The 12,104-nt window shown below is 38.6% G+C and overlaps 1 protein-coding gene across 5 annotated transcripts in view; it reads left to right on the top strand.

The window, feature by feature from the left end:
• ATL2 (atlastin GTPase 2) overlaps nucleotides 1–12,104 on the top strand; it is a 67,944-nt gene that overhangs the window by 43,790 nt on the left and 12,050 nt on the right. For all 5 annotated transcript variants that reach the window (XM_068564267.1, XM_068564270.1, XM_068564269.1 and 2 more), the window contains 4 exons: nucleotides 7,186–7,320; nucleotides 7,567–7,671; nucleotides 10,939–10,989; nucleotides 11,289–11,345. In XM_068564267.1, the coding sequence (XP_068420368.1) occupies nucleotides 7,186–7,320; nucleotides 7,567–7,671; nucleotides 10,939–10,989; nucleotides 11,289–11,345 (348 nt within the window). The remainder of the gene's footprint in view (nucleotides 1–7,185; nucleotides 7,321–7,566; nucleotides 7,672–10,938; nucleotides 10,990–11,288; nucleotides 11,346–12,104) is intronic.

The raw sequence follows: 12,104 nt of genomic DNA, 5'->3' as shown, positions 1-12,104 counted from the left end.
TCCCCCTTTACCCTTGGGTTTCTCTTAAGAACTCCTTAAATAGAATGTGTCTTGCAGCTCTCTCAGTTGTAATCCACTGTCATCGTAGTGGAGCCTGGTTGATGTGGTGGTAAGGTGTGGGTGAGGAAAGCTATATCATTTTATGATTAAATCTCAGTTTTGTAAGTGGGCCTGAGTCCCTGGGCTGTGACCTTCAGCAGTGTTTCTTAGCCTTAACAATTTTTTTTCTCCCCTTACTTGAGACAGGAAGGAAAGAGGGGGCTGGAGTTGATGAATTGCCCTTTCCCAGGCTTAGATAAAGCTCTGATAGGGTAGTTTGTCTTGGAGGGCAGGCCTTTGTTAATGGGGACTGCTATCAGTGCTTACTTTCCTGAGTGTATTTGAAAATGGTTGCAGGGAATTCCCTGGCAGTCCAGTGGTTAGGACTCAGTGCTTTCACAGCTGTGGCCCAGGTTCAGTCCCTGGTCAGGGAACTAAGATCCTGCAAGCTGTGCGGCACGGCCGAAAAAAAAAAAAAAAAACAAACCTCAGGGAGCTCCTTGAGGTAAACCCAGGAAAGTGGGGGCCTATGAAGCCTGAACCTCCACGAGAGGTCTTAGGTCTCAAGCTAGCCTACTCTTAGCTTCCAGCAGTTTGTCCAAATTACCATTTAAAGGTTTCTTCCAGTTGCTCCAGTAGCTTCTGCTCCCTGGTAACTGACCTCAGCTTGTGATTCTTTGTATTTGCCTGTCTCTCAGATTTTGGTTTGCAATTTTCCCTGTGACCTCAATTCTCTGATCTAAGAAAGAAAGTTTGTTGATTTTCGTATTGAGCTTTTTTCTTGTTGTGAGGCTGGTGTGCTTTTTACATTAGCTTTATATATGGGAGCACTGAGGCTGGAAGTCCAGTGGAAGACTGTGAAGTCAAATCTCCGTGCCAAACCTTAATTTAATAAATAGAGGTGTTTTCGCCTTTCTGTTCTAGTAGCACTCAAGTACACTTTAAAAAAACTGTGGTTAAAAATGCATAGCAAAATTTACCATTTTAATCTTTTTTTTTTTTTTTTTAAAGATTTATTGATTGATTGATCGATTGCTATGTTGGGTCTTCGTTTCTGTGCTAGGGCTTTCTCTAGTTGCGGCAAGCGGGGGCCACTCTTCATCGCTGTGCGCGGGCCTCTCACCACCGCGGCCTCTCTTGTTGCGGAGCACAGGCTCCAGACGCGCAGGCTCAGTAGTCGTGGCTCATGGGCCCAGTTGCTCCGCAGCATGTGGGATCTTCCCAGACCAGGGCTCGAACCCGTGTCCCCTGCATTAGCAGGCAGACTCTCAACCACTGTGCCACCAGGGAAGCCCTTTAATCATTTTTGAGTGTACAGTTTAGTGGCATTAAGTATATTCATATTATTGTGCAATCATCATCACCAGTGCATCTCCAGAACTTTTTCCTTCCCAAACTGAAACTCTGTACACATTAAACTACTCATTCCTCCCCTTCCTCCAGCCCCTGATAACCACTTTTCTACTTTCTGTATGAGTTTGACTACTCTAGGTACCTCATATAAGTAGAATCATACAATTTTGTTATTTTGTATCTGGCTTATTTTACTTAGCATAATGTCTTCCAGGTCAAAGTCAGCTTTTAATCAGAACCTTAAAAAAAAGGTTATTTAAACTTCTTTGGTGTGTACCTAAGTTGATATAGTTGTCCTTGTTTGAGCTAGTGCCTTGGGTCAGTCATAATGTCATCTGTTTGTCCAGCCCCAAAAGGGAGGAGTTGGACATGGGGGTGGTTCAGATGTTAGACAGTTTTAAAACTGTTTTAAGAGTCTAATGTTGCTTAATTTGTTCCAGGACTTGCAGAGTATTCTTACATATTCAAATGAAAACTAAATTATGTTTGGTGGTCAGAATGTTTATATTAACTCATTCTATCCACTGATTTGTGTGTTTAGTGTTAATAACCTATCTCCAGAATTCGGCACTAGTTTTATACAGATTAAGATTTTCATCTGTTATGTTTTTTAAATTTATTTATTTTATTTTTGGCTGTGTTGGGTCTTTGGTGCTGTGCGCGGGCTTTCTCTAGTTGCGTTGAGCGGGGGCTACTCTTCGTTGCGGTGCGTGGACTTCTCATTGTGGTGTCTTCTCTTGTTGTGGAGCACGGGCTCTAGGCACACAGCCTTCAGTAGTTGTGGCTCATGGGCTCTAGAGCGCAGGCTCAGTAGTTGCGGCACACGGGCTTAGTTGCTCCGCGGCATGTGGGATCTTCCCAGACCAGGATTTGAACCTGTCTCCCCTGCGTTGGCAGGTGGATTCTTAACCATTGCGCCACCAGGGAAGTCCCATCTGTTATGTTTTTATGGGGAATACTTCATAACTAGGAAGGATCTGCTCTTTTATTGTACAGTTACTTGGGTCTTTAATTTCATCCTTTTTATCCCTTTTCCTCCTCGCTGTGATGAATTACTGTGGCTTTTGAATGGGCCTTTATTCTTCTGGCCTGCCCATTGTTGGAGTCAGTAAGACTGGGAGCAGGGTGTATGGTCTGATACATATAGACCTGGTTGGATCACCAAGTCTGTGTTTCAAGTTTACCAGCTATTGTTTCACTTTGTTGCTAGAGAATGTTATCTTTCCTATGGTGAAATAAGAATTTGTTTCTTATTATTTAGAGTAGGTAGGGGTTCTTTATTGTTTTTTTTTTTTATTTTTAAAAAATTTGTTTATTTTATTTTTGGCTGTGTTGGGTCTTCGTTGTCTTCGTTGATGCACGCGGGCTTTCTCTAGTTGCGGCGAGTGGGGACTACTCTTCGTTGCAGTGTGCAGGCTTCTCATTGTGGTGGCTTCCCTTGTTGTGGAGCACAGGCTCTAGGTGCGCAGGCTTCAGTAGTTGCAGCATGCGGGTTCAGTAGTTGTGGCTCGCGGGCTTAGTTGCTCCGTGGCATGTGGGATCTTCCCGGACCAGGGCTCGAACCTGTGTCCCCTGCATTGGTAGGTGGATTCTTAACCACTGTGCCACCAGGGAAGCCTGGGTTCTTTGTTGTTGATAATTATATTACACTGGTAAGTCTTCTTGGCAAGGGTTTATGTTTATTCACTGTAATATTTGACTACATTTAAAGTTCAGGTGTTTTCATATTGCCTTTTGCAACTGAGATTTATTCAATAAGATTTTTTAATTTTACTGGAGGATTAAAATCATTTTAGAAATTTCGAGTTTTAAGGCCTTTTTTGTCCCTACAGTAGTAAATGGTATCAGATTACTGTTTTTCAAGTTCTTAAGTTTGCTTTTACTAACTTATGACAGCAAATAGTATCTGTTATCAGCAAGACTGCTTCTAGAATTCATTAGAATGCTCCTTGAGGGCAGGAATGTTTGTCCTTTTTCAGTGCTGTGTCCCTAGAACCTAAAACAGTGGCTGGCACATGGTAGGGGTGCAATAAATATTTGTTGAATGAGTATATATGAATATATTAAATTTATCAGTATTCAATATGTTAGAGAAATAGCAGGACTTCTTAATTTCATGTTTTGAAATATCAAAACTTAGTGGTTTTAATTAGCTAGGTTCTCTGACTTACCTTTTCTTTCGTCCTTTTATTGACTAACCAGTTTAATAAACATTTCCATTACAGGGTAAACTAAGAAGAGATGATATATAGTCAATAGATTTTTTAAATGAGACACCAGTTCTTTTTAAAGTTTCTTTGGAGAGGGTAAGGTTAACAAACATCTTAGCCTATGATATCAGTCATCTATACTTTTTAAAATTTATTTTTACTCTCTTGTTCGTGTAATTGTTTCTAGGAATAATTAAAAGGATCATATTTCTTTTTTTTTTAGTAAACTTATTTATGTATGTATGGCTGCATTGGGTCTTTGTTGCTGCACACGGGCTAGTTGTGGCGCACGGACTTAGTTGCTCTGAGGCATGTGGTATCTTCCCGGACCAGGGCTCGAACCTGTGTCCCCTGCATTGGCAGGCGGATTCTTAACCACTGCACCACCAGGGAAGTCCCTAAAAGGATCATATTTCTTAGGTATCTCTTACACATGCTCAAAAGGGAACACATTGAAGCTTAATAATTAAAAATTTTAATGTATTTATTGAGCAAATATTTTGAGTGCCTACTGCAAGCCAGGCACTATTCTCTCTTCTGGGAGTACTATTCTATGTTTTGAGAGAAAAAAAAGACAAAACTTTCTTTCTTCATGGAACTTACATTCTCATAGGAGAGATAGGGAAACAAGATGTAGAATAAAAACAGATTTCTCTAATAGGGTAGATTCTTTTAAGTTACTTGTGTAGGTTGGACCTTTTAAAAATAATCAGTTCATTAAATACCTACCACTTTGACATTGTTGGGGAATGAGATGCCACATGTGAGAGCCTAGAATAGGGCAAGGCACTTTGGTAGGAAGTTTTGTAAACAAAAATGAAGTTTACAGCCCGTGCTCTCAGTATTGACACAAGAACTGCATTGCAAAGCTATTTAAAGATAACCACCTGCAGTGTCGGTAATATGCTTTAAGAGTTCACAAAAGTCAGAGTTTCTTGACAGCTGGCTCAGTCTTGGCAGACAGCAGGTGGAACAAAGGTATAGAGATGCTAAACAACATACGTTTTTGGGAATAGTGACCTTTTTAGAGTGGTAGAAACTGGAAGAGGGGTGTGTGTGTGTGTGTGTGTGTGTGTGTGTGTGTGTGTGTGTGTGTGTGTTTGGGGAACTTATGAGTACTATCAGGAGCAGAGATAGAAAAAGTAACTTAAAGGTGGATTGTATGCAACAGGTCTCTAGATGGTCCTGTAAATAAATGGGGAGCCACAGATGACTTTTTAGTAGGACAATGGCAAGATTACGTTTCTTGTTGAGAAAATTAAGTGACTATGGGAAGGATGGGTTGGAGAGTACGACAGGGAGGTTCCAGGCTATTTGGGGCATCTAAAGTATAGCCCAGGGGCAAGACCATTGTTGGGCTTGTCCATAGTATATAATGTGAATAGAATTGTGCCATGTGACAGGCAGCCTTGTGACCAACAGAGGGATGAGGTTCAAAAGTTGAAGATACTGAAAGTGAAGAAGAGAATCCAAGAGAATTTTGTAGTTAATAGGATTGGTAACTTGCTGGGGATGGGAGTTTTGTGGGATAATAATAATTATAGATGGTTTGAAGTTTAAGACGGATCTTCACATTAGGTAGTGATGGTCTGGACAACACTTTTTTTCCCCACCTTGTATCTCATTTTCATAAATTGCTTCATCCCTCATTGAGCCTACCATACCCATCTTTTTTCCACCCCTAATTTGAGCTTTGATATCTGTTTTGGACTATATAGTGAAGCTTATTAGAAGTATTTCTGAAACAAAGGAATTTTTCCTGTGGGGGGAGGTACTTTGAGAAAAGGGTATATGGGCTTTAAGTATACTTAAAGTATAGGGCTCTTTTTAAAAAAAAATTATTTATTTTATTTATTTATTTTTGGCCGTGTTGGGTCTTTGTTGCTGCACGCAGGCTTTCTCTAGTTGTGACGAGCGGGGGCTACTCTTCGTTGTGGTGCACGGGCTTCTCGTTGCGGTGGCTTCTCTTGTTGCGGAACACGGGTTCTAGGCGTGCAGAATTCAGAAGTTGCGGCTCGCTGGCTCTAGAGCACAGGCTCAGTAGTTGTGGCACACGGGCTTAGTTGCTCCGCGGCATGTGGGATCTTCCCAGACCAGGGCTCAAACCCATGTCCCTTGCATTGGCAGGCAGATTCTTAACCACTGTGCCACCAGGGAAATCCCTAGGGCTCTTAATATATGTCAAAGTTAACTCATTTATTATATTCCAGATTTAATTTTCTAGATAAGTTACCTTATGGTATAGTAACTTTTATATAATTTTATAATATTTAATTATAACCGTCTAGCCCTGTGAGGTACGTTAAAACATTTTATTATGGAAAAATTTAAATATACCCCAAAATAGTAGAGTATTATGAACCCCAGTATACCTATTGACATTTTGCTGGTCTTGTTTCATCTGTTTTTCCCTCTGCCCTTTTATTCTTTTTTTTTTTGCTGAAATATTTTAAAGCAAATGCTAGGCATATTCTTTCACCATAAATACTTGAATATTTAACAGTTAAGGACTTTATTATTATTATTAATACAACCACAAAACCACTATCACACCAAGCAATCATCTTTACCCCAACTTAACACCATCTAATATACCCAGTCTGGATTCAGATTTCCCTTTTGGTTTCAAAAAAGAGTTTTATAGCTGGATTGTTTGAATCAGGTTTCAAACAAGTCTTGTGGTTATTTTTAAAGTTGATATTTTTTTTTAAATAAATAAATTTATTTATTTATTTTTGGTTGCGTTGGGTCTCTGTTGCTGCACACAGGCTTTCTCTAGTTGCGGCGAGCAGGGGCTACTCCTTGTTGTGGTGCGTGGTCTTCTCATTGGGGTGGCTTGTTGCGGAGCATGGGCTCTAGGCGCGCAGGCTTCAGTAGTTGTGGCACGCGGGCTCAGTAGTTGTGGCTCCTAGGCTCTAGAGCGCAGGCTCAGTAGTTGTGGTGCATGGGCTTAGTTGCTCTGCGGCATGTGGGATCTTCCCGGACCAGGGCTTGAACCCGTGTCCCCTGCATTGCCAGGCGGATTCTTAACCACTGCGCCACCAGGGAAGCCCAAAAGTTGATATTTTTTAAAGAGAAAATTAAGGCAGTGTGAAAACATTTTAGTATAAGCTATTCTAAGAGAGCAACGCTGTTTTGACAGCCATTCTGTCTGGAACTTAGTTTTGTACAAGGAGGTATCGAAATAGCTAGTATCTATTTTTTATGATTTTTAAACATAGGAAATCTTTCCAAAATGGAGGAAGTGGGTGTGACCCCACTTATCTAGAAGCCTAGAGTATGAAAATGTGAGCTATTCAAGAAGGTTCAGGTTTGGAGGAAGACCACATCTCTCTTAGTCAAAACACCCTAGATGGGATTTGGGACTGTTTTTGTAACTACTTGTGTAATGTTACGGTATATTTTAACTCCCTGGATGTACCTTCCTCATCTATAAAATGAGTGGATGATTTCTTTTTTTTTTTTTAATTTTTATTGACGTGTAGTTGATTTACAGTGGTGTGAAGAGTGGGTGATTTCTTATATTCCTTTTGAGTTCTTATTTTTGTGTGTTTTATTTTCTATTTATGCTTGACTTTAACAGGATTCTCAAAGTTGGATTGGTGGAAACAATGAACCATTGACTGGCTTTACATGGCGAGGTGGTTGTGAAAGAGAAACAACAGGCATACAAGTCTGGAATGAAGTGTTTGTGATCGACAGACCTAACGGAACAAAAGTAAGATTCTCTTCATAGTTTTTTACTATTTTTTTTCTTCCATATTCTTTCTTGAGCAAAACAACACAGATCTATTAATATCTGATAACTTTAACATATGTGGATTATTATGTCAAAATGTGTGAGATACTTAGAGTACTTTTCTTGACTTAGTTACTGATTTTGATATTAACCATTTTATATTTGACTTTTATAGTCACTGTTGGTGAATTTTTTACTTAGTATTTTAAACTTTTAAATTCCTAGGTGGCTGTGCTGCTAATGGATACCCAGGGTGCCTTTGATAGCCAGTCAACTATCAAAGATTGTGCAACAGTGTTTGCTCTGAGCACTATGACTAGCTCTGTCCAGGTGAGATACAGAGATGCTGTGGTATGATCAAGTCAGACAATCCTAATACCTCTGCTCCTCCTCTAAATGCCTTTTGATGGAAGGAAAAAAAGGATTAAAATTAGAGAAACTATTTACATTTAGTATTGGTCATTTACATTTCTATGCTTGCTGTTCTGGCTTACAATGTGAAATTTCATACTTTTAGTGCTTACCAGGGGAGCAGTGAACCAATAGCCAATCCCTTTGGTGTTTCATCATAGCATCTATGCTTTTTTCTTTTTAAAGGAATATATATTATTGCATGTTATCCTTAATTGAATTCAAGGATATTCAGTTGATATTGAATTCAATTGAATTCAGTCATATACAGTAAAATATAGAGTGTTTCTTTATTTTTTGGCTAAACCAACCAAACAAACAACAAAACCAAGTAATTAAATTTAGTTTTCTACTCGATATGTATGACAACTAGTACATGATTATTTGAACTAATGGAGGTAGAGACATAATAATTAATTCGTATTGAGGAAACCTTAATGATGTTTATATAATAAACTAAGGACTTAAAGTACCTGTTTCATTTAGAAAGGGGTAAAATCCTTTCTGTTTTTTCACTTATGCTGTACCCTAGTTATGTTTGGTGTTCTATCAAGTTCTAGTCTCTTCAAGCTAGGCCATCTCTTTTCTGTATAATTTAGACTAATTGCACTGAATTAAACCACCACAGGTCATTTTTTATTTCTTTACTTTCTGTTTCCTGAGCTCATCTGTGGTTGATACTTCTCTGGCTGAAAAATGAATTATTGAAGTATGGTGGTTAGGTCCAGCTGGTGATGTATCAAGATGTATATTTGCAGATATTTTAAAAAGTATGTGCTTCTCCTGAGATAAGAAATATTTCTTATGGAGGGTAGATTATAGGTGATACCGTCACAGTGTCTTGGAATTTTTGTGCTTTCCATTAATATCTGGAATGTGTATGACCAGTTTCTATTAAAGTTCCCATTTCCTTTCTTCTTCAATTCGAAGTATCTAGCTGTCAGAGTGGAAACAAGTTTTGGAATTATTATGAGATAAAAGAGAAGTGGCTTCTTTTTATTATAGGGATGGGGATATCTGTCACTACAAACTAAGTGATGTTATCGGGGACCCTCAGGGTCTCTTTTTGTCAGTTTGTCCCACCTCTTTTCCTCTGATCTTGCAGGGCAGCACAACTGCCATTTTCTTGAGGCAAGCAGGAGCCACATCTTTGTGTTTATATTATCACATTATAGCCCTTCAGATTATCTGGCTCTGTGGCTTGCATTAAATTATAAGTTCTCTGTCCTAAAACTTATACCATGGTGTTCTCTTGTTTATTCAACTTTATGATAGTGAGAGAACTGGTTTTGGACAACCACATAAAGCCATTCAGCCACTTTCTTATCGTAAAACAAAGATTTTGCCCGTCTTGCCTATCTCACATGTGGTTTTGTGTGCAGTCAGAAATGAGATCCAAATGAGATACTGCATAAGAAAGCGGTTTGTAAACTAAATAATCAAGAAGATAATTTTTTTTTCTTTTTTAAGGCCGCACCGTGTGGCATATGGGATCTTAGTTCCCCAACCAGGGATCGAACCCGTGCCCGCATGCATTGGAAGTGCGGAGTCTTTTTTTTTTTTTTAAATAAATAAATAAATAAATAAATAAATTTATGTATGTATGTATGTATGTATGGCTGTGTTGCTGCGTGTGGGCTTTCTCTAGTTGCGGCGAGCGGGGGCTACTCTTCGTTGCGGTGCGTGGGCTTCTCAATGCGGTGGCTTCTCTTGTTGCAGAGCACGGGCTCTAGAGCGCAGGCTCAGTAGCTGTGGCGCACAAGCTTAGTTGCTCCGTGGAATGTGGCATCTTCCCGGACCAGGGCTCGAACCTGTGTCCCCTGCGTTGGCAGGCGGATTCTTAACCACTGCGCCACCAGGGAAGTCCCAGGAGTGCAGAGTCTTAACCACTGGACCACCAGGGAAGTCCCTAAAATTAGTTTTTATTATTGCTTCTTTCCTGATTCTTGAGGCTAGATTTCTCTCCTTCCTTATGTAAGTTATCTGGCTGATAGATCAATGACAAATTGATCCCTTTGTCATTTATTCTTTCAAAAAATAATTACTGAGCATCTGTTAAGTACAACACAGTATGCTAAGTAGTAATGATCCACAATAAACAAGTCTTCTTTTCTGTTTGCTATTTACAACCTGGCCCTGACAATGAAAGGATCTGGTCCTATTTTCTAAAAGCTAAGGCCCATATGGGTGAGAATAGGTTGGTTATGCTTTCAGTTTTTAAGTTTAAATCTAGAGTTTAATCACCTCATCATATAACCCTGTTTTCTTAGATATAAGTTATTTCCTAGCAGAGGCGACAACTGTGGACACCCACTTTTCTCCTTTGGTGGTCTAGGTCATCTTTTAAAGACCTGACTCAGAAGGATTGGACCTAGTGAATCTTTTCTCCAATTGCTGTTTCTTGAGAGTACTTAAGTTTCCGTTATCAGCTCTGGTCTATGGGCCTTGGAAAGTGGAAGAGTGCTACCTACGGGTGTGTGTGTGTGTGTGTGTGTGTGTGTGTGTGTGTGTGTGTGTGTGTGTGTGTGTGTGTGTGTGTGTGTGTGTGTATTTTAGCTACCACAGTCTGGTAAAATTTTCATGTTAAGTTATTTAGATTGAGTTTGCTTAAGTAAAACGATAACCATAATATTAGAGTCAAGTTAGTTGAGGCACCCACTGAATAAACCATAAACTATATACTATGAATGCTCCAAGGAGGAATTTATCTTTGTATTGTGTTGGCCAAAAAGTTCGTTTGGGTTTTCTGTAACATCTTACAGAGAAAAACCCGAACGAACTTTTGGGCCAAACCAACAGAACTATGCCCTTCACATTCATTGACTTAGAAAAACAGTTGGGTAGTTGGGGAAACTCTTCACTTAAAAAAAAAAATCATGTCATAACATTAAAGAAACTTGCTATGTAATATACTTTTTTTTTTTTTTTTAACGTCTGCTGCCTTCTTGGCCCCATATGCGTATACTCATGATTTTTACATAGTTTACCACCACTGCTTCCCCCTTAATGTTTTATCCTGACTGTTAGGAAAAAAGAAAATTCTTTTCATGGACCACTGGTTAAGATAGTGACTGAGTCATTCATTCGTGCTCAGGTGTAAAATAGCCTTCATTTCCACAAGTAAAGTTATACACAGCTGGGTATTCAAAGTAAAACACTAATAAAAACAAAAATTTGTTTTAACAGGTGTATAATTTGTCTCAAAATATTCAAGAAGATGATCTTCAGCACTTGCAAGTATGTATGTCTCAAAGAATGTATGCCAAAGTATTGAAAATTTAATTCCCACTTTGTTGTGGCTTTACACCAAGAACCTGTAATATTGTAAGAAGATTGACTATTATATGGTTTTAAACAGATGTACGACTTCTTAACTAGAAGAAATTTTAAAGTATACGCAGTCTTAAAAAATTAAATGCTTGGCTTTCAAATGATTTTAAAGGCTCTGACATCTAGTCGTCTGATACAGAATAGCTTTACAGATGTCTTCTTTCAACCTCTTCGGGGGCATTATTTTAAATAATTTGATTTAATAGTTATTTACAGAATACGGCAGACTTGCTATGGAAGAAATCTACCAGAAGCCATTTCAGGTAAATAAATATTTTATCATTAAAAAAAAATTTATCTATGAAAAGCTATCATCTTGTATCTCTGGAGATATGAGGACATTATGCGAAACTAATTTTTAACAACAGATCTAGTGGAATTGAAACTAACTTATGGTAATGTCATCACCATCATATCAGTAGCAGCTTACAGGATAGGAAATAGAACAAATGAATATAGACTGGTTCTTAATACTTTTACTTAAAGAGGTTAATAATATTTCTCTTAACTGGATATTACTTCCAAAACTTGAGACAGTCATGTAAATTTCTTTTATATGTGATAAGCTACTAGAAAATGTTATTGGTTGTACATGTGCGTGTGTGTGTGTGGTATATTACAAGTTGAGGTTAGACCTGTTATTCTTTATTTTTGTTTCAAATAGAAAAATTTCAGAATTTATTATATCTCTCCCCCATGTGTTTTTTCATTACTTTTAAATGCTAGGTACAGAATATTAAGTCAGAAATTAACCTTGATTTGAGAAGCATATGCTCTGCTTGCTTCTGTGGAGTCTTATCGTTAGAGATTAAAAAAAAAAACAGAGCTAATTTCAGATAGATTCTTTTTTGAAATAAGTGTAATTTGTAAGTAGACATTGTACTATTTGGCTAGTTGTGTTATAGTAGGTGAGAATGACTCCACCCCGTTTGCTCATCAGTGTGTGAAGTCCTTCCTGTGTGATAGCATCACTGGTGATTCTGTTAGTGGGTTACATTGATTCTGCCTCCGTCTTGTCTGGC

The sequence above is a fragment of the Eschrichtius robustus genome, chromosome 15 (assembly GCF_028021215.1).
Source record: "Eschrichtius robustus isolate mEscRob2 chromosome 15, mEscRob2.pri, whole genome shotgun sequence".
In the NCBI taxonomy this organism is placed as follows: domain Eukaryota; kingdom Metazoa; phylum Chordata; class Mammalia; order Artiodactyla; family Eschrichtiidae; genus Eschrichtius; species Eschrichtius robustus.
Note: the sequence above shows the minus strand (reverse complement) of the source record. Positions and strands in the feature narration are given on the sequence as shown.